Genomic DNA, 26,704 nt, shown 5'->3' with positions numbered 1-26,704 from the left:
GAAAATGTGTTGTTGACAGTCCAAGCATTCTAATTCTTGGGAGACAAACCAATGAAATCTCTGAGTATTTTTAATGTGTCCTTGCTTTACTCCGGTACCTTTTTGTGGCAGTGGTGGGGGTAGGCAAAGGAGTTACTGTATAGACGAGAAGAGGTTTTAAACAAAAATTGGGGAGACGGTGTATTGTTTTGTTTTTAAAGGGAAATTAAAGTCTCTGAAAACCAAGTCCCCCACTTTGACCAGCACTGTCCAGCTCCTCTCTCAGAAGTCTCTCTGTCTTCCCCAGATGTGTTGGTCTAGGGACCAAATCTCAGCCCCAGGAGAAGGAGGAGTCATTCTTGAGGCCCTGAAACCTCCAAAGTTTGGGCAGAAATGGGATATCTCTGGCACTGGGGGAGGGAATAAGGCAGATGGAGTGTACAAGGGGGCAGGGATACAGGCCTTGCCAACAAAGCCATTTAACTGGGAAGGCAGGAGGGAAGGGGGCTCTGGCTCAGGCCTGTTCTCTGGGACCCCAAGTCCCACGGCCACATTTCCAATTCTCCAGGTGCCATTCTTCCTCCCAGGCCCCCAAAGAGAACCTCTACCTTCTCCCATTTTGCCCAGGGAACCGGAACTGCCCAGAAAATAGGAATGTTGGAATATCAAGGCAGCCATGGGGTAGGCTGCGACCTACCGGCCGGCCGGGGACTTTTTTGGGGGTGGGGGATTGGGTGAAGGGGAGAGAAGGTTCTGGCAAGAAGTCGAGCTGGAGAGGATGAGCTGAATCAAATTCCTGCTCCGTCATTTTTCTCCCAAGTAATGACCTGCGCAAAATTCAATATGACCGAGCGAACTGTGCGAGCGTATTATAGTAACTGCCTGCTCGTGGGGGAGGCCCGGAGAGGGGTGAACCGTAGGTCACGGCGTCTAAAAATTATTAAAATGTTCGAGAGCCTCGTGACGCGCCTCGCTGTTTAACAAAGACTGCCAAAGTATGAGATTAATACGAAAACTTGCGCTTCAAAAACAAAAACACATCAAAAAAAAGTCTTGTTCCGGCCTCCAAGGGGGCCCGTAGCGGCGGTGCCCGCAGCCGCGGTTCGGTTTTCCGGACACACAATAGTGGACGAGAGCGAGCTCATCTGTGGCCGAGCGGGCCCGCGGGCGGGTCTGCGGCCGGAGGGCGCGGGGAGCCGCCCGGTGAGTACTCCTGCCCGCTCCCCTCCGGGCCTTCCGCTCCTCCGTGCGGCCTCCGGGGCGCCGGCCGGCTGGGGGCTCGCCTCCTCGGGCCTTCGCTTTTCCTCCCTGGCTCTGGGCTCTCTCCCTGGCGACAAAAGGTAGACGATTCCGTACGGGCTGGGCGCGCCCGGGTCGGTGGAGGGGGCTGAACCGCGAGAGGTCACTTTAGCAACCTGTGGCTGCCAGGGGAAGGCGGCCCGCGAGCCAGCGAGAGAACGACCCGGGAGCGCAGGGGAGGTGGCCCGGGGCGCGCGCGCACGGAGAGCCCTTGTTTTTTCTTATTTTTATGATGAGTACTCGTGTTCGCATTCTTTTGGGGGTGGAGGGGAGAGGCAGCCTCCGGTTTTGGTGAAATCCGTCTAGGGAGTCGCTGATGAACCTTGTCCCCCACCCATCGCGGCTGCACCCGGCTGGGGTGGGGTGTGTGTGGGGGTGCGGCGCCTCGGTGGGCTGGGCAGGTGGCGGCTCCCAGCGCGCCGCAGAGAAAAATCTCTGCGCTCTGTCCCTAGGATCAGCCATACGCATCCCCGCAGTGGCTCTGCCTCCCATACCTCTCTCTTGGGGTGCTCCAAGCACCTGGGCTGCATCCTTTGTGAAGTGTAGAGCAGCAAAGAGGCCCGGTGGGCAGCCTAGGCGCCCTCCCCAAATTCCGAAAAGCCGACTGAGTTAAACGGGTTTCAGAGAGCGAGCGAGTTGAGAAGGACAGGAGGTATGGGGTGGGGGAGGGGCCTGGCTAGTTGGAAGTGGTCGTGTCAAAGTGGCCTTTGACAAGACTTGGAAAGATCCCTCCTTGACGCTGAGGGGCTGGTGGTGGTTCTACCCAGGCATTTTTGTCTGTGGGCCCAGGGCCAGACTCTAGTTTCCCTGGGTACCACGATGGGGGTCTATTGGACCCTGTCTTGGCAAAGATAATTAAAACATAAATGTGTGTGTGTGATTTTTCAAATATAGGCAAGTGAGTCTGGCTGGGAGAGCGTTGGTGTTAGAAATCAGGCCCAAGGCCGAAATTGGCAATCCGGATTTGGTATAGAAAAATCAAAAGGTCTCTCTGGACCTAGTTTCTGGCAAGAGGGAGGGAGCATTCCTCCAACCCACCTGCAAGGGTCCCAGGACTGGGGATGGGCAGGGACTTCTGCAATGTGGTGGTTCGAGGGTTGTTTTTTTTGTGTCGTCGCTGTATTCATTAATGAAACTGATATCGTTCAGACTTGATCACTAGGGAGGCAAGTATTTCTCAGCGAGATGGGTAAGGAGCCCGAGCAAGGTAGATGCTTTCTCTGTGCCAATTCCCCTCATCCTGTGATGGTCTCAGCTTTCAGTCTGGGACTCAGTTCCCTCCAGCCCAATCCCAGTCTCCCAGTTGAGTAAATTCAGTGGTTACTGGGACCCTTGGGAAGTTCATTGGGAAACCCCAGATTCCCCCAGGTTTACCAGATCCCCATTTTGGTCCCACTGCCTGAGACCCTAGCAGGTGGCAGAGTGAGCAAATTTAGACAGAAAGAGCCTGCCTGGGGCCAGGGAGGTGGGGGAAACGGGGTTCCTCCATAGGCTTCAGGGATTATTCCCCTTTTCTGGCCCCAGGAGGTACGGGAGGCTGGGAGGGGCCGGAATATCATCTGGCTGCATCTTTTATGGTTCCTCATTGCCCTTCATTCGGAAATGAAACGCCTTTGATCTTTTTCTCAGGTTGTAAACGGAATTGCCCATCATTAAATATCCGGGGGCCCCATCTGTTTGGTCTCCCAGCATTTTTCTTTACAGCTGTTTCTCTCTCTTTTTACCATTGAATTTTTCCAAAAGGACTTTTATGACACCTCCTTCACACCCAGCCGCCTCTGCCTCCTCCCTTCACCGAGAGGCGCCTAGGAAAATATCTAGATACTCGTTTGATGGCAAACTAAAGGCTGCGAGGGGCACGGAGGAGCCGATTGGGGTTTTGTTTTTCTTTAAAAAAAAAAAAAATAAAAGTCCTGGGGGGAGGGGAGGGGCGCGAGGGCACCCAGAAGGGCCTGATTCTGACTTCGCTGCAGCCTCGGGATGACCCTTTCTCCTTTTGTGCTTAGCTAATGTTTACATCTCATAATTCATGCGCCGCCCAGGGTTGTGCGGCGGCCCCGACGTTCGCGTCCCTTTGCGGGACCCGCTGCTTCTATTTCTGATAGAAGAGAAAGAGAGTTGAAAACCTTGTAATCCCCAAAATGGACCCGCAGTGTCTTTTCCTGCTCCCAGAGCTCAAATGTAGAACAAAACGAAATAAAATCAAAGCACTGAAACTACAGCCCAAACGAAGAAGGCGCGGAAAGTAGGAGAACTGGAAAATTTCTGGGCCAAGAAGATCTGTCTGTCTTCTGTATATACCCTGTAGATCCGAATTTGTGTAAGGAATTTTGTGGTCACAAATTCGTATCTAGGGGAATATGTAGTTGACATAAACACTCCGCTCATTTTTTTTCCCCGAAGAATTTTTTTTTTCCCCAAAAAGAGGACCATCCGATGACTGACTGCTCGAAGACTCCTTCCTCTTTTTTTTCCCTTCCTCCTTCTTTTCCTTCCTCATTAGTTAGGGATGGAGGAATCCTCTACCTGAAATCTCTCATGCCTGCCCCTGGAAGTCTTGGTCACTTTTCCACTTTTCTTAATAGGTTAATATTGGTGGTGGTGGTGTTTTATCTTCTCCTCCAAGCCCACTTATTCTCTATTCTGGGACCAGGGAGGCTTTACTGAGAATCCGGAAAAAATGACTATTGTCGTCAGTGCGAGAAGGCAAAGAAAATCGTTTTTCAAACGGATGTTGAGGTCGCCTTTTCGTTTGGGATCTGAACAAGATGCCCTGGAAATATGCAATTGCTAAGGGGTGTTACTGTATGTGGGGGTCATCCTAGGGCTCCTACCCTCAGCAACAGAAGGTTGTGCGATTTCTGTTCACTGCAGAGGCAGCTGCATTAGCGGCAATTAGAACGTCTGGACACCGTGGTTAGCACTGCTCGGGTGGTTCTGGAATTAGCAAATTGCTATTCGGTGTGCTCTGAAAAGTTGCAGGATTTTTACTCCAGCACTCGTGTTCAGTGTAGGAAACCAAGTCGTTTCTTCCGGCGTGGGCCGTGTGGGGCAAGGGGAGAGGAGTGGATAAGAGAGGGGAACGGACGGACTGACTGACACAGCCAAACTAATAGCGCAGCTAAATGCGATTTGGAAGGCGAGGTCTCCCCGAATTAGTGCATGAATTTCCTATCGATCCGCCCGCGGTTCCATTCATCTCTGACAAGTCCCTCCTGCACCCGCCTGCTTGCTCCCGACGCCTCCTCTCTCACTCCCTACCCCTCCCCAGGCGACTGCGGAGAAAAGCCCGCTGTTCAGTGCCCTCTCGCCCCCCATGTAGGTTCCCCTCTCTAAGCGGAGCCCCCAGTCTGCCCCTCACTTAACTCCCCACCCAGACTCCTGGGCTCCTTCCCGTCGTGAGGAGGGGATGGGGGCCTCTGGGAGGCAGAGGATGCGGGGCGGTGAGGCGGGACAGGAGGGGGCTGCACCGAGAGCCCCAACTTCCGAGGGGATCCAAGGATTGTTCTCTGCCCAGCGCCCCAACAGGCCCTCCGGCGGCACCCTGCCCTCTTCCTTTCATTCTCTCCCCCTCTTTTTCTCTCACTCTCTTTCTCCGATCCCGGAGAGAGCTAGACGAGGAGGCGGTCGCCCCGCAGGAGCCCTATGTAAATCCTGGTGTTGGGTGGGTGGGGAGGGGGAAAGAGAAGAAGGGGAAATAAACCTCTTTGGCTGGAGTAGGGTCCGGGTGAGCAGATTTCCTTATCCGGGAATCGCAGGCGGGACGGTCATTGGCTCCGAGGATCACGTGGGCCCCTAACTTTGTTCACTTGACAGTAAGTAGGAGGGCTTTCGGAAACAGGAAAACGAGTCAGGGGTCGGAATAAATTTTAGTATATTTTGTGGGCAATTCCCAGAAATTAATGGCTATGAGTTCTTTTTTGATCAACTCAAACTATGTCGACCCCAAGTTCCCTCCGTGCGAGGAATATTCACAGAGCGATTACCTACCCAGCGACCACTCGCCGGGGTACTACGCCGGCGGCCAGAGGCGAGAGAGCAGCTTCCAGCCGGAGGCGGGCTTCGGGCGGCGCGCGGCGTGCACGGTGCAGCGCTACGCGGCCTGCAGGGACCCGGGGCCCCCGCCGCCTCCGCCACCACCCCCGCCGCCCCCGCCACCGCCCGGGCTGTCCCCTCGGGCTCCTGCGCCGCCACCCTCCGGGGCCCTCCTCCCGGAGCCCGGCCAGCGCTGCGAGGCGGTCAGCAGCAGCCCCCCGCCGCCTCCCTGCGCCCAGAACCCCCTGCACCCCAGCCCGTCCCACTCCGCGTGCAAAGAGCCCGTCGTCTACCCCTGGATGCGCAAAGTTCACGTGAGCACGGGTGAGTGCGTGGGCACCCCTTCCCCCTCCCACCCCCGGTGCTTTACACCGAAGGGACCTCGGAGGCATGGGGCGGGGGGAGCTGAGGGAAGCCAATTGTCCCCGCTATAAACTCGCCATTGCCGGAGATTTACGGTCGCCTGTTTTCAGAGCCACATAATTACATCCCCCATAAATTTTTATGGCCTGGTGGGCCCCGCGCCTTTGAAGTCGGTTCCCCCATCCTCTTTGCCATTCTCACCAGCGACTTTTCGCCAGGGAGATGCAGTCTTCAGTGAAGTTGCAAGCTGGGGAGGGGTGTGTGGTGGGGGAGGAGGAGGAGGAGGTAATCTGTATTTGAAGGGAGAGTTGAGTCAACTCTCCCTATTTATTTTTTCCTTTCTTTCCTCTAGTCTGGCTCCTTGGCTCCAGAAGTGGGCAAAAGTTTTTACAGGGGTCAGGCGCTACATGGGATCTGAGCACAGAGGGTGGGAACTAACAGAAGAAAGGTTTAGGGAAGCCCCCTCCCTCTTTCACCCCTCGTTCTCCCATCCCGGGCCCCAGGCCAAGGGGGCAGAGAGGAGCGGTTAAAACCTTGTGAAGATTCCTCACTCCCCCCACCCCCTCTCCAGACACCCAAACAACAACGTGGAGACAACACAACCCTCCAAAACTTTGAGGTCTCTTTCTCTTCCTGGGGGCCCCGCTTTCTTCCCTTTGCATCCCCACCCCCCTCCAGAGGAAGAAGAGGTGGCGGGAGAGGGAGGGAGGGAGACGCGGTGTTAGCTGGAAGAAAGAGCTCTCCCTCCTCCCTTTCGGGGCAATAAAACTTTCTCTTTCTCCCTCTCTCTGTGTGTGTCCAGTAAACCCCAATTACGCCGGCGGGGAGCCCAAGCGCTCTCGGACAGCCTACACTCGCCAGCAGGTCTTGGAGCTGGAGAAGGAATTTCACTACAATCGCTACCTGACGCGGCGCCGGAGGGTGGAGATCGCCCACGCGCTCTGCCTCTCGGAGCGCCAGATCAAGATCTGGTTCCAGAACCGGCGCATGAAGTGGAAAAAAGACCACAAGTTGCCCAACACCAAGATCCGCTCGGGTGGCACCGCAGGCTCAGGCGGAGGGCCCCCTGGCCGGCCCAACGGAGGCCCCCCCGCGCTCTAGTGGCCCCCGCGCGGAGCCAGGAACCTCGGGGCGGGTGTGGGTTGTGAGCGCGGGGGGGGGGGCGGGGGGGGGGGGAGAAGCGGGAGGGGACCCTGGGGCCTGGGTCCGCCAAAACCTACCTGCCCCCCCCCCCCACTTTATCTATTTACACGAATAAACGCAGAAGAGGGGGAGGGGAAGCTTTATTTATAGAAATGACAATAGGGAGCCGGGGGAGGCCCCCCCAGAAGCAAGGTTCAAGTCTCTTGCTTTCTTCCTTAAAAGAAGAAGAAGTAGAAGAAGAAGGGGGAAAAAAAAAAAGAAAGGAAGAAAAAGAAGAAGAAGAAGAGAAAGAAGAAGACAGAAAGAGAAATAGGAGGAGGTTGCACTCCTCGCTTTCAGCTTTGGCGAAGATGGATCCACGTTTCATCTTTAATCACGCCAGGCCCAGGCCCATCTGTCTTGTTTACTCTGCCGAGGAGAGGACGGGCCTCGGTGGCGACCATTACCTCGACACCCGGCTAACAAATGAGGCCCGGCTCGGCCGCCGCCTCTGCTGCTGCCGCCGCTGGAAGACAGCCTGGATTTTCTTTCTTTGTCCCCTATTCCTGACACCCAGCGAAAGCACCCTGTGACTGCCAGATAGCACAGTGTTTTGGCCACGGTAACACACACACACACACACACACACACACACACACACCCTCCTCCCCTCCGGTGCCCCTCCACAGGGAGAACACTGACTTCTCACCCCCCTTGCACCGCTGGGCTGGGCTGGGGGGTGGGCAGCAGGAAGGGGACAAGTGGAGGCAGGGGTGGTCTTGGCAACAGCAGGAGCAGGCAGGGAAGTTGAGTCCGAGGGGAAAAAAAAGAAAGAGAGAGAGAGACCAGAGCGAGACTCCGAGACTCCTGACTCCGGAGGGCCTTTCTTCTTCCAGGTCAAACCATTCCTGGCAGAGCAAGGGGCCAGTTGAGTTCTGGGACCTGGGGGCCAACGTAGAGTTGTACAGCCCCCAGCCTTCTCCTCTAGACTGCAAAAGAATGTGAAACTAGCAAGTCAAACGTGGTGCCCCTCCTGGTCTGGGAGACGATGTTGTGAAGACCTCTCCCATAGTTTATCATTGTTTTACATTATTATTATTATTATTAATTATTAATTATTATTATTATTATTTTATGTTCATGTGCGTCCTCTCTCCTGTTCTCTCTCTGACATTCCAAACCAGGCCCCTTCCTAGTTCTGGGGCTGCCTGAGTCTAGAACCCTTCGTTGGCGTGAAAATTTGTGTCCTGTACAGAGTGACAATAGAAATAAATGTTTGGTTTCTCGTGACCAGCACGGCGTGTTTTTGTTGAAACCTTGGTATAAAGATACAAATGCCACCCAGCGTTTATGCTAAGCACCCCAGTCCATTCGGCCTCATACTAGAGTGGTTGAAGATTTTTTTTCAAAGGGTCCAAGGGGACTTTTGAGCTCTGAGGACTCCAAATTGTGGTAGCTCGTGTGTTTTCCTTTTGGAGTGGGTGTGTTTTGTTTGGGGCTTTTAATTTTTTTCCCTTCAGTCCAAAAATGGATTGAAAGTACTGGGCGGGCTGACTCCAATCCCTGATGGAGGGGGGGAATGTTTCATTGTAGGACACGAGAGGCTTAAGTATGGCAAAGGCTTTCATATCGTGATTTATTTGTCATAAGCAAATAAAATGCGGTTAAGCTGTCTCTTTCTAGACAGACGACTCTTTGCTTATTAAGGTTCGGAGGGAGGATTCTGCGAGGCCGGCCTCTTTCCTCCCGCCTAAGAAGGTATCGTTTTCCTCTGAGGTGTTTAAAGCTTTAATGAGTCTAATTTTTTGCACAGATGTTTCTGGGTGTTTGCAGGTTTTCAGAGTATTTTTATATTACAAAGGAGCTAGCCGGTGCCATAGCTCAAACTCTGACAAGCAAATAGATAATCAAGAAGACAAATGGCCTCTTTTGTGAAGCCCTGCTCCTGTATTAATTTTCATTTTCTTTCTCATAGAAAGTATCGAAAGTATGACTGGGGACCAAATAGCTTTCTGTCTCTGAGGTCCCAGTCACCCCTAGAATGGAGTGGGGGAAGGGGTTGGGGGTGCCCATGACCCTCACAAGCTTTGGGGCAGCACCCAAGAGAAGTGCTAAGGTCTGAGGGCTCCAGCCTGGGGAGGGGGGTGGGTTTCTCTGGTCTTGTGGCAGCCAGGATACTGCCACCCGCCTCCAAAAAGCTTGGGGCTCAAAAGAGCATTCGCAATTAAAAGTGGTTTTTTTGTTTTTCAGTCGGTCCTGTCTCCCTCCAGAAAATAAACATAGCTGATTCTACCAGCGCGTTTTATTGTTATTTCTTTTGTATTCCTCCGGTTTGCAGCGCCCGGGAGTTTGAGGCTGGGTAGGGCCCAGGACACAGGGGCCCGTGTCCACAGCGCGGGAAAGGGCCATAGAACGGCCCGTGGAAATGCTTCTGGAAGCCTCATAAAAAAATTGCCCAGACCTGGAGGCTCAGAGCGGCGAGCTTTGTTTCGGTGGAATCGCGGTGTGATGTTTAAGCTGCCCGGGGATGCGGCCGCCCTTAGTGGAGGGGGAAAATAGTTCTTAAAAAGCATATGCCCCCCCAGGAATGTCTCTATAGAACCAAATCAAAGCTGCTCCTTGGAAGGTATGAATAGAATAAAAAAAAGATTTCTATGGAGCTTAAAGTTCACAGCCATTCTGTGTAGACAAGAGCTAAGAAAAATGTGAGAATTATACAGAAAACCATTAATCACTTCTTTTCTTTAAATACGTATCCTCTCTCCTTTGTTATTATTCAACAGCAAATCTCCGCAGACCGGCTGTTGGGGGAAAAAAGTGTTAGCTGGCTCTCCCGGATCTGCGAGGGGGAAAAAATTTGGAACCATAAAGTTGAAAACTTTTTTCTCAGTTTGGAAGCAGCCCTTCGTCATGAATGGGATCCGTGGAATTCGGGCCAGAGGAGGCGAGAGGCGCAGAGGTAACAAAGCCCCCGCCTGGGCTGTCTTTTTTTGTTTTTTGTTTTTTAATCGTTTTATGAGCTCTTTTTACAAAGGAAAGAAGAAACTCTCTTGCCTCCTTCTTTTCCTTTTTCAACTTTCTTCGCCGGGTTTTTTATGGTGGATGCTTGGGTCAGATTTGTTGCCTTTTATGATGACGGATGCTTGGGTCAGAGGGAGAGCGAGGGGCCTCACACCTGGAGAGTGTTTGAACTGCTTGGGACGGAGGTGTCAGAGCCCCTGAAAAACCCCAGAGAACATCGTTTGGGAGGCAGCTCAGAAGGGCTTTTAGGGTTTCGGAAAATGCAGGCGGGCCTGGAGAGCTCCAGCACGTGTGTGTGCAAGTGTGCGTGTTTCGGGACACGCACATGTGGCCAGTGTGTTCTGTGACTTTGCTTGTCTACACTGGGGGCTTGTGTCCCTTATGTCTGTTTACCGGGGAGATGTCACTGCCGCCTCCTGGAAAAATGGAATGCAGTTCTTGGATGGAATGCCCCAGGCTTGGAGCTGGGTATAGGTAGATGTCTTCATTTTCTTTCTTTCTTTTCGTTCTTTCTTTCTTTCTTTCTTGTGTCTAGCATGGGATTCTGGATAGATATTTGCAACTCTGGAGCAGGAAACTGTTCCGTTTACAGGCAAGGTTCGTTGGTGCCAGAATCTTCCTCTTCATCTCTGCTCCCCACTTCTTCCTGGAGGCTCAGTGCTCACTTTGGTTTCCTTTTCCTCTCTTGTTTTGGGGGTTCTGTTCCCCCTTTGTGGGGCCCTGCTTCTGAAGGCAAGGGAGCCAGCAGGCTCTGGCTCAGACCTGAAAATGTGCTGGCCCTTTTACCCTGGGGCTCACTGAGGGTTAGGAGGCAGGAGGCTGGCAGGAGAGAGAGTTCATGGAGAGGCCACGTTTTCTAGGCGATTAGCTCAGTATTAGAACCACAAAATGACCTCGGAAGCCCCTTGACCTCTCTGAGACTGGACAGTGTGCTGCTCCTGGCTCCTGACTGCTGCCCAGGAGGGAAAGTCAGACCTCGGCCAAGAGGGCCCCTCCCGGGCTGTCCTGTGGCCGGCCTTCTGCATCTCCCTCTGGCCCCCAACCCCTTCTTTGCTATCTGGGAATCTCTGGATTGTTTTTCTGTGACTGTCCACTGGGAAGAAAAGGAGTAAAAAATTTAGCTCAGGGGTACAGATAGGGGAGGGAAGTAAGGTGCTGATCTGGCCCTCTGTGTAGAACTCCCTTCCCAGGCCAGGTTCTAACTGCTCCCCCCACCATGTCCAACTCGTGCCTCCTTTCCTCCTTCTCTTGGAGGGAGCCGAGGGAGGAGAGACAAAGGGAGGTGAAAGGAGAGGTCCACAGGGCAGCAGAGCGCCAAGGGAACAAGCCTCTGAGTTCTAAAGAGAGGGAAGCCTCCCCCCCCACCGACAGTCCCTTGGAGGCAACTTTCTCTCCAGGTCTCAGATCCAAATCCACAGCTTCTCAACCCATTTTCTGAAGTTCCTTTGTTTAGGAAGCTAATCCTAGAGTCGCTTGTGCCCTCTTCCCCTAATCCCCAGCCCCATCCCAGCGACTCACAGAGGCCATGGATGCCTTCCCACCAGAGGAGCAAGAGAAGTGGGAGAAGGGTCAGGACAGGCTGTTCTGCCCATTTCCAGGAACAGCTCTGCCACATTAACCAAAGTTTTAGCAACTTTTAATTTTAAGAGATGGGTGGAGAATTTGCTAACATGGAGCCTTTCCAAATCTTTATTCTACTCTGATTCATCTTAAAATCCACACCAGCTGCCGTTATTTTAGGAGGAGATAGAGACAAAGAGAGACAGACAGACAGACAGACAGACTCCAGCTGGGAAGAGAGGAAATGTTCCTTCAGTTAAAACTAGGAGAGACCGAACCTTGCTGGGATGTGTGTCGGGTACTGATTTGCATTTTGTAGATTGTCTCCTGTAACTTGGGGTCTCTAACTCAGGCAAGAAATAGCTAGTATCTGTTGGTACCATCTCCTTTGTCCCTGAGTGGGGGAATCCACGCAGGGGCTGGAGGTCTCAGGCAGGAAGAGGGAGTGAGTAGAAAGGGGGTCAGGCCGCTCCTGGGCTGCAAACGTTTGGGGCACATGTCAGATGTGCACCCATTACTCAGAAGGGCAGATAAGCTATTGTGGGCCCTCTAGAGGCCCAGGTGAGGAAGCTGTAGCCACCTGGGACTTTAGGAGGTGCTCTCTGCCGTGTGAGGGATCCATTAAGGGAAAGAGGAAGGAAACAATGAAAGGGAAGATTGGGGTTCATTCAAGGGTTTCAACCACTGAGGCAAGAGCTTCGAGATTTCCCTATTCCCTCACTCCCAGACCCCCAGTCTTTTCAGGGCTGAGCACCTCCAGCAGGCTCCCCAGCTGGATGGGCTCACCTTCTAGAATTCCAGCGGCACCCCTCATCTTTGCCCTCTCTTCCCTTCAAGTTCTTGGGCCCTTGCCGCTGGCCTCCTACTTGCACCTCTGGGGACAGAGGGGCTGCCCCAGTCCTGCCCGAGTGCGAGCGAGCGAGCGAGCCGGGGAGGCAGCGCCGGTGGTGGGTCTCCCTGGGAAGAGTGGCACGCTGGGGAGGGGAGTCTGGTTGGAAAACAGAGTTGGGAAGTTTCCCAGCGTGAGTTGAGCGCTGACGGATTTGTGATCAGCCATAAAACCGGAGCGTTCAGATTCGTAAATCAATCTCGCCTTTCTTGCAGAATGAACGTTCGCTTTATCGGCAGCAAGAAAGCGCTCCACTCGCGCTCAGGCGCTTGTTTATTTGAACATGGACATTCCCAGGATCCGAAAAGAGGGTGGGCATTTTAACAGAACCTGCCTGGCGTGCCTTCCTGTCATTCTGCTGTTTTCTTGTCCTTAAAGACAATTTCTGGGTTTCAAAGACAATTTCTCGGTTTCAGAGAGTGCTGTCTTCCCATGCTCCTGCTTATTTCTTCCTTCCTTTCTCCCTCTCTATCTCTCTCCGTCTCTCTCTCTTTTTTTTCTTTTTTTTTTTCTTTCAGACTTTAGTGGACTGTGTTCCTATAGGGGACCATTTGTAATAGATCCGTGGCCAGGATCTTGCAAGGAGCTGCCTGGGCAGGAGCCAGGCTAAGAGCCCACATCGGGAGCAGGCTGAATTCAATACCAGTCTGTGTTTTGTATCTGGACAATCAAAGCCGACTACCCCCCTACAGAGTGCGGCCCTGCTGGCGTCCCCACCCGGGCAGGCGTCAGGAGCAGGGATTCTGAGGAGAAGGCAGGGGTTGCTCAGCCGCCCCAGCTGGAACTTACCGGGCCGGCAGGCAGGGTAGCTGTTTCTTTGGGGGGTTGGTAAGGCATCTGGGTCCTCAGCCACCTCCCCACTGAGTTGGTTTTGGTTCGGACCTTTCCAGACAAACCAGTGGTGCCCCCTCGGCCCCTGCTCCCCTACCCTAAGCTGAATTAATTCTCCTACCCTGCCTGTTCTGACGGCAGCGTAGGCCAGGCTGCGCCCGGAGCTGCTGAAGATAAGGCTGGGAATGTGCCCAGCGGGCGGCTTCTCCAGGAATGTCTTTTCTGCTCCCCTTTGCACTCCCACCCCTCCCCGTGGCCCAGGACTCCAATTCTGGTTGTAACTGGTCTGCAAGTTCTGGGGCCAAGCTGTAAGGGAAGGAAGGTTTGGGGGATTTTTGGTTTCGTTTTGTTTTGTTTTGTTTACATCTGGGACGAAGACATGTGTCCCTTTCTCTCTCTAGGCCTAGGGAATGGATTGGTCCTACCATCCCTCTGTTTAACCCTTTATTATGAGATTCCCTCCCTTCCCCCCAATCTTTCCCCATCGATCAGGCTCCATTGTCTGCTGATTGGGAGCTCAGGGTACTAACACCTGGGAAATAGGGACCCCGGGGCTGCCAGGCCAACTTCAAAGCTGCTTTCTTCCCTTTCCCTCCCCTCTAGTTGAAATCTTTGGCTGTCTTCACTGATGTGTTGCGGGTAGAGGGGGTCACTGGGATGGGGTGTGACATAGGTAGACAGACACTGACTGTCCACTTCTTTTGTATAGACACCTTAGTCTGGGATCTTTGTCTCTAGAGCGTATGCTCAGTTGGTCACTAGAATTTGATTTCCCTTGGTAATAACACAAGGGACGGGGGGAAAAAAAAGTCCCCCTTGCGGTTATTCTCAGCTGTGGGAGCTCCCGAGTCATCTCCTCACCCTGTCCCTTTTCTGCCCCTTCCAGAGGTACCACAAAAGATCAGAAGGAGAATTAAACCCAGAAGCCCCATTCTTTATACATATGTAACTTGGACTTAACGAAGGGTTTCTTTTGAAGCTGGTCCCTTTAGAAAGGTTGTTGGTCTTTTAGGAAGGGGGGAGTGGGCCCCACTAAGATCAATATCCTAGGAGTGAGAGAGAGAATGGAGTTGGGGGGAAATCTTGAGCTTAGAGGATGCAGAGAGAGGAACGGGGAGCTGAGAAATCCAGGGGCTTTGAGCAGGGCTCCGCGCCCACCCCACCCCCACCCCCCAGACGCCCCTGCAGACTATTTCTGCACCTCCACGAACTAAGCAGAAGCAGGAGGAGAAGGGAGAGAGGAGAGGTGGGCTGTGGGTAAGTGTGTGTCTGGGGGCGGGGAGGTTAGGGAGCTATAGGGAGGGTAGGTATAGATGGGAACATGGGAGAGAGTAGGAGAACTCACTACTCTTCCATTGGTGGGTTGGGGGGAAAACCTATTTTGCAGGAAAATTTCTCCTCCTGAAGGGGAAGGTCACAGTGGTCCTTTGAGTCTGAAATCGAAAGACCCCCTTCCCCCTCCTGGTCACGTGATTCATTAAATAATTAATGCCGAGGTTGCAGAATAGATATGTATTTGTCAGGAAAATCGCAGCCTCGGTCTCCCTGTTTCTGACGTGCAATTCAACTGTCCTTTGAAAAACAAGCCTGTATCCCGAGAAAAAAAAAAGAGAGAGAGAGACAGGGGGAGAGAGAGGGAGAGAGAGAGAGAGAAAAAGAGAGGGAGGCAACAATAAAAGAGCCCCGCAGCCGGAGCCACACCGCGGGCTGGGGTATTGTAAGTAGAAGGGATTTCTCACTACCTACCGCGTCTTATATGTCCATGTAAATTTATTGTTTGTTATTAATGTTATTGTCGTAAACTGTGACAAATAGCCATCTTCATTTCCTGCCATTTCTCTTCACACGGTGCTCTGTGTGTTTATACCCATTGAGGCATTGCATAGAGATTTTAGGAATATTCCTCTTCTCTCTCTCTCTCTCTCTCTCTCTCCCCCTCTCTCTTTCTCTGTCTCTCTCCTCCAACCTTTTTCTTGATTTATAGCAATATGGGTGTCAGCTTCTCGACCGGCATGCCCGCCATTGTGTGTGTGTGTGTGCGCGTGTGTGCGCACGCGTCTGTGTGTGTTTGTGAGCGAGTTGTGTTGTTTATGGCCATGTCTTCGATAAATCATTTCTCACGGAAAATGATGTGGAAGCTCGGCTATTTCTGCGGCCGGGAGAGACTCGGTCTCGGAGCCACTTCCTCCCTCTCTGCTCTGCTCCCAGGAGCTGGTTATTTCAGACGATTTGCAGTAATATATCAGCAGTTAATATGAAAGCTCTATGGCTGGAGGTCTTAAATTACAGCATCTGTGATTATCAATTAAGGCGAGATTTGTATAAATTTGGTAAACCAGAAATGCCTCATTGGCATATAAACCCAGTCAAAGACCACGACCTAATATAAAAATTATATTTGCAAGCCTGATAGAGCCAACATTCCTGAAGCAGCAGACAGAGCTCCATTTTTTTCAGGCATTCCCTTCCAGGAGTTTGGCTGCTCTGACTCCAGCCCAGGGTAAAGAGCCCTACTCTGAAGGCACAAGGGGCCTGGGGGCAGGAGAGGTGGAGGTGGAGGGAGAAATGGCTGGAGTTGAAGGCAAAGATTTTGGTCATCCATGGGGGTCAAATTGAAGCAGTGTGGGAAGGGGGCTGGAAGGATGCGGTTATAGTACTGAAGTGTCATCTGTAGGATCAATGTACAGCAAGATGGTGAGAGTAGGGAAAGAGCCCCCCAAATTGGGGGGAGATCATGGGGACAGAGGGTGAAGGGCTGGGAGAGAAGCTGAAAGCCTTGGCTCCCCACCCTCCTGGCTAACAAAACAAGGAAATGAATTCACACCCCAGTAGCCTTCCTTCGGACCTCCTGAAACAAAGAAAGTTTCCTCGGCAGTGAGGGACTCTGTGTGTTTGGGGCTAAAGCAGGGAGAAGTTCTCTAAGTTTCTCTAGAAAAGAAATGCTCCAGGAATCAGGTGGTCCCAGGGAGTTGGTGAGGGTTCCAGGACATAGGGTATGTTCCCCTCCTTAAGGCCCCCTCCAAAGAGGGAGCAAATGGGGTGCAGATTGGGGGGGAGGAGAGCTGGTAAATTTCCCTTTGGGTTTCATGTGGGGGTCCCAGTCCCTCCCCATTAGAGAAGAGCCTGATGGTCAAGGGCAAAGCCAGAAGTAGCTTCTGGGGACATTCTAGACTGCACCCCAAAGTTGTGGTGGAGGGCCAGAGTCTTTGCCAAGTACAGTGCAAGCTGCTGGTTTTTCCTTTGCTGGCTGGAGCCCGGCCAAGTGACTTTATAGCCACTATTATCCATGATATTTAACTCTGCCTGCTAGTGTAAACCTTCGAGGAGAAAAATTAGAGCGACACCGTGCCCAGGTGTTAATTATTCATGGCATCAGCCTCCTGGAGTGGTGGTTTAGGCCTCGGGGTCCTGGAGCAGCCAGGAGCTTGCTCCCATGCTCGGCTCCAAGGGGTGCTGAGCCCGGTCCTTGTTAACCTGCAGATTTGTGGGCAGGGGGTGGAGGAAGCCTCCCAGATTGGGAGTCTGGGTTGAAAAGGGTTTAGGGAAAAAGAGAAGGAGAGGTCAAGACCCTAGGCTGGGATGGGTGTGGTGTTACCTAGTCTGGAGAAATGGAACTGGGGAGAGTGTGGATTCAGGGGCCTCTTTGATGGGACCAGAGAGTGTGGGGAAGAGGGAAGGTGCTGGGGAAGGCAGACTTGAGGGATGGGGGCTCCAGCCCTTCAGGCCTCCCTCTTTCAGTGTTGGAGAATCCCACACACACTCAGTGTGAGAGACACTCAGTGTGAGAGGCGAGTATGTATTTCTCCCTTACCTGGGAAGTTGTGTGTGTGTGTGTGGGGTGTAAATGTGGGGAGGCGGACTTCACCCCCAAAGCAGCATACCAGAACTTAGGCCAAAGTCTTGGAGTCCCTAAGAAAGGCGGGGAAGGATTACCTCTTCCTGGGAGAGGAGGAGGGACCCGGGGAGAAGGAAGAGGGTAGACCCATGTTTTATTAGCTTCTGAATTCAGCATGTTTTGGAGGATGAGAAACAAAAGAGGAAAGCTGAAGGATTTGCTCTCTGGGACAGGTCAGAACTAGGGGTGTGAGCTGGGAACCAGTCCTACAGGCCTCTACCCCTGTGTTACCAACTATGCCTCCTTCTCTGTCTCCCCTCGTCCTGCTGCCTTTGCCTGTGACATGGAGGTCTGATCCCCTCTCTTTTCCTCTCTATTCTCTCAGCCTCCTTCAGTTCTTTGTCTCTTTTGGCCCTGGGGATACCCTCTTCCTTTTCCTTTCCCCAATTCACACTCAGAGTCTTCCCCGGAGAAAAAAAGCGGGGAGAACCTCCCTCCCCACCATTATCTTTTAGTTGCTGGCTCCTTGCAGAATCTCTCTGTGTAAGGTCTAATGCCCTCTATCCAGGGATATAGGCCTGCTCTCAAGTCAGCAAGTTTGGAAAGAAAAAAAAAAAAAAAATATATATATATATATATATATATATATATATGGTTTGGAAAGAAAAAAAAAATATATATATATATATATATATGGTTTACTTAGCCATGAAGCACCCTGGCTCTTATCTGTTCTGCACATATGCACCCCATTTGCTTTTGTGCTGTCCAGGGGATGAAGTAGAACGTATTTGGTGGAAGGGGCTTTTGGAAAGCTGCTGAGTCCGTCTTCTGTCCAGACTCTGCCGGTGTCCTTCTTTAGTAATGATAGTGTTTATCTCCATGTCTTTCAGAAGCCAGGCTGCCAATGCTTTAGCCATCAGAAGAATTGGATAAAAAGATGAGGAGAGAGAGAGGATGAAGGAAAAAGGGAGGGCCCCAGAGAGAGAACAAGCAGCAGGATCCTTTTCTGAGGGGAGAAGTTAAGGCAGAGCCCAAGGAGAAGATGACAGGGAGAATAAAGACAAAGGCCGGTCAGAGTGGCAGGGAGGCTGTCCTGGGACAAGGAACCCCACAACTTGGATGGACACACACACACACACACACACACACACACACATAGTTAAGTGAGAAGGAGGAAACTAGAAAAGAAACCACTCACTTTGTCTTTGTGATGGAAGGATGTGTTCTCCCTGCAGATGAAAGGGCCCTGAGGCCAAGGGCTCCACATTGCCCCAAGGAGAGGAGCAGCCTAGTGAGTGAGCCCAGAAGTGATTTCTGGAGATACTGCTAAGTCTTTCACGGGCTCAGTTCACACTCATGGAAGACAGAGAGGCAGAGTATGAGAAGACAATGAGGCCGTGCAAAAGGGACAGAAACAACAAGATGGTTAGAAAAGGCACAGGGGGAGAGAGAGAGGGAGGGAGGGAGAGAGAGAAAGAGAAAGAAAGAGAAAGAGAGGGAGAGACAGAATAGAGAGACATGTTGAAAGAGTCCAATCGCTTGGGGAGGGCAGGCACGTGGAGGGGTCTGGAAGCTCCTGGAGACTCTGTGCTTTCTTTCCAGGCAGCTGCCCACAGCCCGGGGCTGACCCAGAAGGAACTGCCCCTAGGGTAGGCCCTTAGTCGGGAGTGCTAAATCAGGTGTGAGGCAGCTGGGGTAGGAACCCAAGTGTCAGGGAGTGGCCAAGACTGTCCTAGCGGGGCAGTCTCCTTTTTCACGGACCACCTTCAGTAACTTAATGGCCGGAATCTCCCAAAATTCTGCAGGGGTGGTGGCGTGGTGGTGGTGTTTGGGGTCAGGCGCTCACACCTGGACCCCGGAATCCTTCCTTGGCCTCTCTTCCCCCTGGCCGGTTTGATCTCTTCTTTCCCTCTTCAGGGCGAGGGAGAAGAAGTCGGTCTGCCAGCCGCCTAAGAACTTTCCCTTTCACCTCCAATCCACATCTCCTCCCTTGAAGCCCCAGCAGGAACAAACGGATGCTGCCCTTACTAATCTCCTCCCTCCCCCATCTTTCAGGAAAAGAAAAGGAAAAAGGGAAAGAAAATTCCTACCAGCCTAAGCTGCTTTAGAAAACTCCAGGGAACCTGGAAAATGCAAACCTTCTTGCTTCTCCCATCCGTCCCTTTTCCCCCTCGCGCCCCTGCTCTCTCCCTCCACTGCGCACCCCCACCCCCATCCTCCCGTCCCGTCCTGCCCAGAACTCTCTCTCTTCCCCTCCCTTCTCCGCTGGGCCGGACATATGGAACCCATTTCGCTGGTGACATTGAAGAGCCGCCCGTGCGCCCGCCTTCCGCCATGGCGCCCCCGGCGCCCCCCGCGCCTCGCCGTGCCCCCTGTCATTCGCGGCTCCTCTCGCCCGGCAGCTCGGCCAGCTCTCGCAGCCCCGATCCGGCTGCGTGCCAGGCGCGCCCGGCCGCCCGCAGCCCCACGCGGGCCGTCGCCGAGGGGGCGCTCCGGCTTCTCCGGCCCGGGACCCCGAGCGCCCCGAGCGCAGCCTCCGCGCGCGCTTCGCCGCCCCGCGGCCTCGAGGGCCTAACAAAGCCGGGGGCGGGGGCAGGGGCAGGGGCGGGGAGGGGGCGAGCGCTTCCGGGCCTCTCCCCGCGCCGCCCGCCGCTCCGGGGCCCGCTGGGGTCTGCACGAGCGCGATGCGGCGGGCTGCGGACGGGGCGCCCCCGCTGGGGCCCAGGGACCCGGGCCTGGCAGTCGGCTCCCGCGCGCCCGCTGCTCCCCGCTGCCCGCGGCCTGCGCCCTAGCGGGAGTCCGCACAGGTAAGTAGGGGTGCGGAGCCTGGCGGCCGGGATCCGGCGAGGGGTGTGGGGGTGTCCGTGGGGGGGTGGGTACGTGTGTGTAGGGGCAGGCCGAGTCCCCAGCCCCCAGGTCTCTCTCCTGGGTCAGGAAAGAGGCCGGATCCCAATTGTGGAAGACAAAGATGGGAGCACCTTAAAGAGGCCGGTGGGTGCTGAGGGGATAGAGGGATCCGGGTGTGCCGGGCAATGTGGAGGAATGTGGGCTTGCACGCCGCCCCCCCCCACCCCGTGTGTGGACAGGAACCCAGTTAGGGGGTGGAGGAGCTTTCTGGCTCAGGAAGGGTGTTGGACGCTCTGGAGGGTTTTCCAGGGGAGCTGGAAGCTGTGCATTATGAAGGAAATGCGGGGGCATCTCCTGGGGTTGGGGGGACAGCTGGGCCCTGCTCCCACAGTCCAGCTGTCACCATGGTGAGCCTTTTAGCACCTGGCGGGTTATTTGAAGCTGAAACTACAAGGGTTGCGGTGAGGCCGGGTGTTAAACTGAGAAGGTAGGAGAGGGGGTGATTTATGGCTTCAGAGAAGCTATGTTTACTCCCAGACTGCTCTGGAAACCAAAAACCAAACAGAGCAGAGGCAGGAGGAGCCCCTCTCCTAGGAGTGGGAGGCGATGCCAGCTTCCTTCGCTGGGATTTATTTTCCCAGATGTGGGGAGATGGTGGGAACTGTCCCTTTGCAGGCGCAGGATGTGGTGGGTCTGTGTGATGTATAAGGATAGTGTGCAAGCATGCACACGTGGAGGTGTGTTTGTGTGTTGTGTGAGAGTGTTAGCACGCAGGGGTACACATGTGCTCAGGCTGGGGTCCATGGGGGTGCAGCGTCGCTTTGTGAGTGGGCACACGGGGCTGGGAAGGAGGCTCGGTGTTCTCTGGTCCTGGTCCTCTGTGATGTGGTAGTTTAAACACATTTTGCTGCCCTGTGCCCTCACCATGGGGTGGTGCTGGTCCAGAATGTGCTTTCTTTCCGCCCACAGCCATGTGCAGACAGTCCACTTGGACTGGTCCTTCGCCCCTCTGGGCCATGTGCATGGACTGCCTGATCTTCACTTTGAACCTTTAACTTTGCCATGGGAGGCTAAGGAATTAGTGAACATGGCTGCGTGGGAAGGAGAGGAGGAGAGGAGAAAAAGACCCCAGAATAGTAGCAGAGCTCAGCGGTGTGACCCTGGGTCTTGGCAGGCATGGGTTCCACCATCACTGCTCCAATTTTTCCCAAAGTCTCTGCTTGGGAAGGGGCAAGTGAGCACAAAGGGGAACAGAGCAAAAGAGCCATACAGGATGCTGAGGGGTGGGGAGAGAAATATTTTGACCCCAGATAGTTATTTCCTCAGGCCAATTGGTGGCTCTTGCATTTCTGTCTAGAAGCCTGGCTTTGCCTGGAAATTGTTTTGCATTAAATTTTCTCAGCCGCAGAATTATCTTTCCTCGCCTCCAGCTAAACTTGCATTTTTCCACCAGACACTTGGGCCCCGCACCAATGAAATCTGAGAGGAAGCGGCTGGGCCCTAAGTGGCCGTAATTTAATTGATTTTATCATAAATCATCAACTTGATGAAGAACCCGAGGTTTCAGTGAAGTAAATTGATATTAATGGGAGTTTCTTGAAATGCAAACTCGCTGCATTGTTGGGGCATCTTGAACTGGGGAGGTGGATTTCATGTGTCCCAGGAGCAGAGAGCCTGGACCTGGAGCTCGCAGAGCATTAGGGGGTAGGAAAAGCGAGCTTTGAGGGGTAGCTGCAAGCAGACCGATTTCTGTAGAGGGAAGCAAGGCAGAGAATGGAACTTTCTTGGGGAGGGAGCAGAGGCTGACTCTGAAACCTTCTTTCTGGCCATTTTGGAAATGCTGGTCTCCAACTGAGGAGGAGGCAGCTGGGGAGGCTGGTAGGTGTGTGGGCAGAGTTGGGGGTCGGGTGAGAAGGCCAGGCTGGTACAATGGGTGCATTGACTCCTGGTTAAAAATTGCCAGGCCAAAGCCTTCCTCCTCTAATTATACAAATTAATTATTTACTGCTCAGGTTGCTGTGTCCAAAAATAGCACTTTTGATTTGGTGATGGAGATAGAGAACACCCCCCCACACACACACCACACACACACACACACATGCACGCACACACGCACAGAGTGGTGGTAAAAACCAGTGTATGAGCCTTGGGGGGGGCAAGGAGAACCAGGCGTGGGGTTGGTGCTCAGCAGTGGGGGGTGTAAACATTTAATTCCAAGAAAAAATACTCTGCTTTTGGCAGAGGTGGTGCCCTTTATTGTCCGAACTCTGAGATCATATTGTCGCTCACTTTTACATGAGCAGACAGAGAACCGCAAGCTGTCAGTCCAAAAAGGGACCTGAGAGATCTTTTAGACCAACCCCTCCCACTCCATGCTCTAGCTTTACAGAGGGGACACTGAGGCCCAAGGAGTTCACTGCTTCAGACCACACAGCCAGTCTGGAATGCCTAGAATCCAAGCCTCCGGACTGCTGAGCCTATGGACTTGAGACAAATCACTCTCTGGCTATGAGCCTCAGTTTCCCTGTCTGTAACAATGGCAGGGGTTGGAGAGGACAGTGTCTGAGTTTCTCCCTAGGTCTGACCTTGGGAAACTCTCTAGTGCTTGGGAGCAGCTCTCTTGCGTGTCCCGGAGTTTTCTTTTCTTTTTTAAAGATTTTATTTATTTATTTGACAGATAGAGATCACAAGGATGGGGAGCAGGCTCCCTGCTGAGCAGAGAGCCCGATGCGGGGCTCGATCCCAGGACCCTGGGATCATGACCTGAGTTGAAGGCAGAGGCTATAACCCACTGAGCCACCCAGGCGCCCCGTATCCTGGAGTTCTGAGGGTATCTAGGCATAGAAGTTACTGCATGCTTGTTTGCAAATATTCAGGGAATTTGTACGTGCCCAGAGCAGAGGATGGTTACTCTGACTGGCTCTAGGAAATCTGTTAGAATCTGGACCATTCCTCCTCTTGAAGGTGTCTTTATTCTCAGCAGAGAAGCCCAGGCTGAGAGCAATTGAGTTAGAAGTCAGTGGAGAGGGGCCAGCTAGCTGGGTTGGACTGCGATTGGCATTTGGGGGGGGGGGCATGCAAAGGAAAGGGGGAGTTCCCCCTCACAGAGGAAGGCATTTTTCTTGCCAGGCACTGGGTTGAGGCTGGAGTTATCCGGATTTCATTTTTTGAAATTCTTCCTCCTCCAGCCCAGGGACTGAATTGTGGTTTCAGAATTTGGATTCTGTAATGGTGGGCCACTGCCTGTCCCCCAGCCACACCCTGACTCCAGGGTCTTTGGGCCCTCTCTTTTTGGAAGAGGACACACTCAGGGTGGCACAGACTGTAGGTGTCTCCCAAGGGCAGCCAAGACAGAAGGCCTATGCGGTGGGTGACCCCCACCCTATTTTTACCCTTGTTTTCATCTCTTTCCCCAGCTGGAAGTAGATAAAATTCGAAAGAAGTGAGGTTCTCCAAAGTTGTGTGGTTGTGAGAGGGAGATTTCTTGTAGGGTCAGGGATATGCGAGGCCGCTAGGGGACCAGAGGTTTCCAGACTGCCTTGGAAAGTGTGGTCAGATACATGAGTTCTGGTCGGGGAGTGGGAAGAGACAGGCACAACTTCATCTTTGGGGTTCTGGAAATCAGAGTCTCTGTTTTGAGAGAGAGGGAGGGGAGTAAAAAAGACACCCAAAGGACTGGCAAGTCCACACTCTGGCCCTATCCCATTCTGACTCTGGGGTTTTATATTTGGAGGCAATTCGGAAGGCCTTTCGCTGATTGGTCATTAATCCGGTGAGTTATTGTCTGCTAAACAGAGGTCACTGGGAGAGAGACTGCAATCTGTCAGGAGAGACCTGCCCAGTCACTCGCAGTAGGCCCGGCCCCTGTTCCTTTCTTGCCTGCTTCTCCTTCCCTTCCCCAGCCACCCACCTCCTCCCCAAGCTGGCCAAGATTCGCTCCTTCTCCTCGTGCCCTCTCCAGGCTGCCCACCTTTGTCTCCAGGCCGCCCGGGTGGGGTCTGCCAGGCCGGGACTGAGCTGAGTCTAGACGCTGCCGGCCCCGGATTCAGAACCGGTTCCAGCGCCAACCAGGCGCCCGCCTACCCCTGACTCCGGACTTGGCCCGCGGCGTCGCCGCCCGCTCGGTCAGCGCATCCAGGCGGCCTCTGTGGTCCCCGAGACACACTTAGCGAACCCTCGTGGCTGCCCTGTTATTCCCCCCCTGCTTCCCTCCCGCGCCCCTCCACTTCGAGTGGGGGGGGGGGAACAGAGCTTGCATTTTTCTTCTCCAACCTTGGCGGCCTCCCTCTGTCTTCTTTCGATCCCCGCTTCCGCTGAGCCGGGTCTACGCGGGCCTCCACGGGCCGCACGGAACCTTCTCCTTCCCGCTTCCCCTTTGTTTCCTCCCGCACGGGCCTTCTTAGAGAGGTGGGGGTTGGGAGTCCAGATACCAAGAGTCATCTTCATTAGCAATTTAATTTTACAACCGCCAGCTTTGAAATCTTTATTAATATGCAAGCAGAGATGGACGTTCCGGTGCGTGTGTGAACTCCACACAACTCCGCAGCCGCCACAAAGTTGGGCGGTGAAGCCGGAAAAGTGTGGGGCCCGGAGCCCAGACAGGACCAGGAAGAAACAGCTCTCTAATCGCCTCGCCTCCTGCTCCCAGGTCCCAGCTTCTCAGTAAGCCGGTGGGTTGGTCGAGCTGGAGGCCAGATCCTTGGTCACCCCAAAGCTGGTATCAGAAATCGATTTTAAAGGAGCCAGCCATTTTGTCCTTATTGAGAGGAGAGTTTTCGTTTGCTCTTTGGCGGATTTTTGGGGGGGGGGGTGGAGAACAGACATGATCCCTCCAAGGCCTGGAAAGGTGGGCAGCCAGGAATGGCTCTAAGAGATTTAACTCGCTCCTTATCCCCTGGTACTGGGTACGCATTTAAGAGTGGGGGAGGGGGGTGCTGTAGCGAGTGAGAGGGGAAAATATGCCCAGAAGGGGGCCATTTTTTCCAAGTTTTACCTTTATTATTAATTTCTGCCTTTGTTAGATTACCTTAAAGTCTCTATCTTAATCTTTTCTCAATTTTTCTTTTCACAATTTCTCTCTCTCTTACACAGACACACACACACACCCGGTAAGTTTGCCCAAATTTCCCTACTTGGGTCCAGGAGGAAATTGTTCACTCCTCTCTCTGGTCTGCCCCTAAATCATCACTTCCTTGTCAGGAGTGATAAACTTCTCTTCTCCCTCTTTTTCCAAACCCCAGTCTTCCCTCATAGCCCTGTGATATCTCCTACTCCAAGTCCCCCTGCCAAGCTCTTCACTGCCCCCACCTTTGTCCCCTGAAGTTTGAAGGGTCCCAGCCTGCAGCAACAGCTCAGAGGAACCGGGCGCCCTCCAAGCTGCCTGTTCTCCCATCCAGCCAGAAATCTCCAAGAAAGGAGGAAAAGAAGACAAGAAAAACCAGACTGAGACGTAATTTCCTCCCAAGCAGTTCAAATGGGCTCTGTTCTCCAGGATAAATAACCCCCCACTCCTTCTCCTACCGCATTTGGGGGGTGCGTGTCCTCTGATCTTTTTCTCCAGGTTAGCTTTCTGGATCCCCAGTCCTCCTTTTCACCCCCACCCCACCATGCCCCGGGGCTCCTGGTGTTGCCAGAAGGGACCACAATGGGTTGAGGAGACTCTGGGAGGAGAGAGGTCCTCCTCTGTCTTTGGAAAGCTCCTCCAGCCTCCCTCAGCTCAGCTCCAGGCCAGACCCTCAGGCAGCCCAGTCTCACAGGCCCGCAGCTGGCTAGGTGCCCTCTGGGCTTTCTTAATTCCTGGAGGTAATGCTGTGCAGCCCCACAGTGACCAGGTTCTCCTCTTCCCTCAGTTTTGCAATGACCTTCTCTAGCTAGTGGTAGCAGCAGCTTAGGAGAGCTGAAGGTCTGAGGTACATTTTTGACTTTCAATATTGGGGAGTGAGAGAAAAGACCCAAAGGTGCCCTTTCTCTCAGGCCTCCGGAAGCCTCCCTGGGCTGAGTCCCCAACCCACCAGGCCCAAAGCCACATAGAACCAACATCGCAGGTCTCTAACCAGGGTCTAGAAATCTCAGGACAGGCTCCGTGCAGCCACGTGTACACACACACACACACACACACACACACACACACACAAGCAGCCATGATGGCATTCTTTGAGGGGCCTGGCTTGAGTCGAAACATAGGCTTGGACTTGGGCATTTTCTGTTCTTGTTACTCCTAATAAACAGAAAAATGGTTCCCACCCTCTATCCTCACCACTCCCCCCTTCGTTTAGCCACCAGCTCTCTAGGCAGGGGGTAAGGTCCTTGGGACGTCACAGTAGGAGTTTCTGCATGTGGTTCCTGTTGCTGGGGGGCAGGGAAGCCATGGGTCCCACCCACCCCCTGCTCAGCAAGGCCCCAAGAAACTGGCTGCTCTAGCCCACGAAAAAACTGACTTAGCAGGACTGAAAGCCGTAGGGGCAAGAGGAGGCCCGGGGAACACTCTCTAGGAGAGTAGGGCTCTTTCTCAGCTCAAAGCAGAGCTTGTGAGTAGGGTGTGAGGGAAGCTTTGCCAGACAAGGCCACCCTCTCCTGGAGGGGACAAAATAGCTGGAAACATCTCTCACCTTTGTTCTCCCAGTCCCATCTCTTCTGGTGCATCCAGATGGGAGAAGGCAAAAGCCAAGCATTCTAACCAGGAGGTCACAGGGTATTGGCTGGCTCTGTCTACTGGAAGTTAACAGGTTTTCCAAGCTGCCTTTTGTAGAAAAGAGAGACTCTCTGCCTTCTATTTTATCCCCTAAGCCCCGAGTCAGCAGTTAGGCAGAGTTGCAAACACTCCTGCTTTGGGAGATGTCCTGGTCCTCTGTTTGTCTCTCCTCCACCGGGAGTGGCGCTTCCCCACCCCCGCCCCAAATCTGCAGACACCTACATTCTTG

At 53.5% G+C, this 26,704-nt stretch overlaps 2 protein-coding genes across 7 annotated transcripts in view; both read left to right on the top strand.

Annotated features, from left to right (window-relative positions):
- Nucleotides 1–26,704, top strand: part of HOXB3 (homeobox B3) — a 41,849-nt gene that overhangs the window by 6,815 nt on the left and 8,330 nt on the right. The window contains exons 1-2 of one of the 6 annotated variants that reach the window (XM_045070318.1): nucleotides 1,100–1,182; nucleotides 9,582–9,757. The gene's annotated coding sequence lies outside the window, so the exon portion shown is untranslated. Of the gene's footprint in view, nucleotides 1–1,099; nucleotides 1,183–8,221; nucleotides 8,557–9,581; nucleotides 9,758–9,807; nucleotides 14,817–17,628; nucleotides 19,745–22,535 lie in introns of those variants that run through there. The other 5 variants (XM_045070316.1, XM_045070317.1, XM_045070321.1 and 2 more) reach the window with 5 other exon arrangements.
- Nucleotides 1,190–8,088, top strand: HOXB4 (homeobox B4). Its single transcript, XM_004764742.3, has 2 exons — nucleotides 1,190–5,637; nucleotides 6,479–8,088. The coding sequence occupies exons 1-2, from the start codon at nucleotides 5,181–5,183 to the stop codon at nucleotides 6,775–6,777; spliced, it is 756 nt and encodes a 251-aa protein (XP_004764799.1). The 5' UTR covers nucleotides 1,190–5,180; the 3' UTR covers nucleotides 6,778–8,088.

Source organism: Mustela putorius, unplaced genomic scaffold, assembly GCF_011764305.1.
Source record: "Mustela putorius furo isolate JIRA1106 unplaced genomic scaffold, ASM1176430v1.1 tig00003962_pilon_pilon_pilon, whole genome shotgun sequence".
NCBI lineage: Eukaryota > Metazoa > Chordata > Mammalia > Carnivora > Mustelidae > Mustela > Mustela putorius.
Note: the sequence above shows the minus strand (reverse complement) of the source record. Positions and strands in the feature narration are given on the sequence as shown.

Coding starts and splice junctions, on each gene's coding strand:
- HOXB4 (XM_004764742.3), top strand. CDS start 5,181: ATGGCTATGAGTTCTTTTTTGATCAACTCAAACTATGTCGACCCCAAG. Junction 5,638..6,478: donor CAAAGTTCACGTGAGCACGG/GTGAGTGCGTGG, acceptor GTGTGTGTCCAG/TAAACCCCAATTACGCCGGC.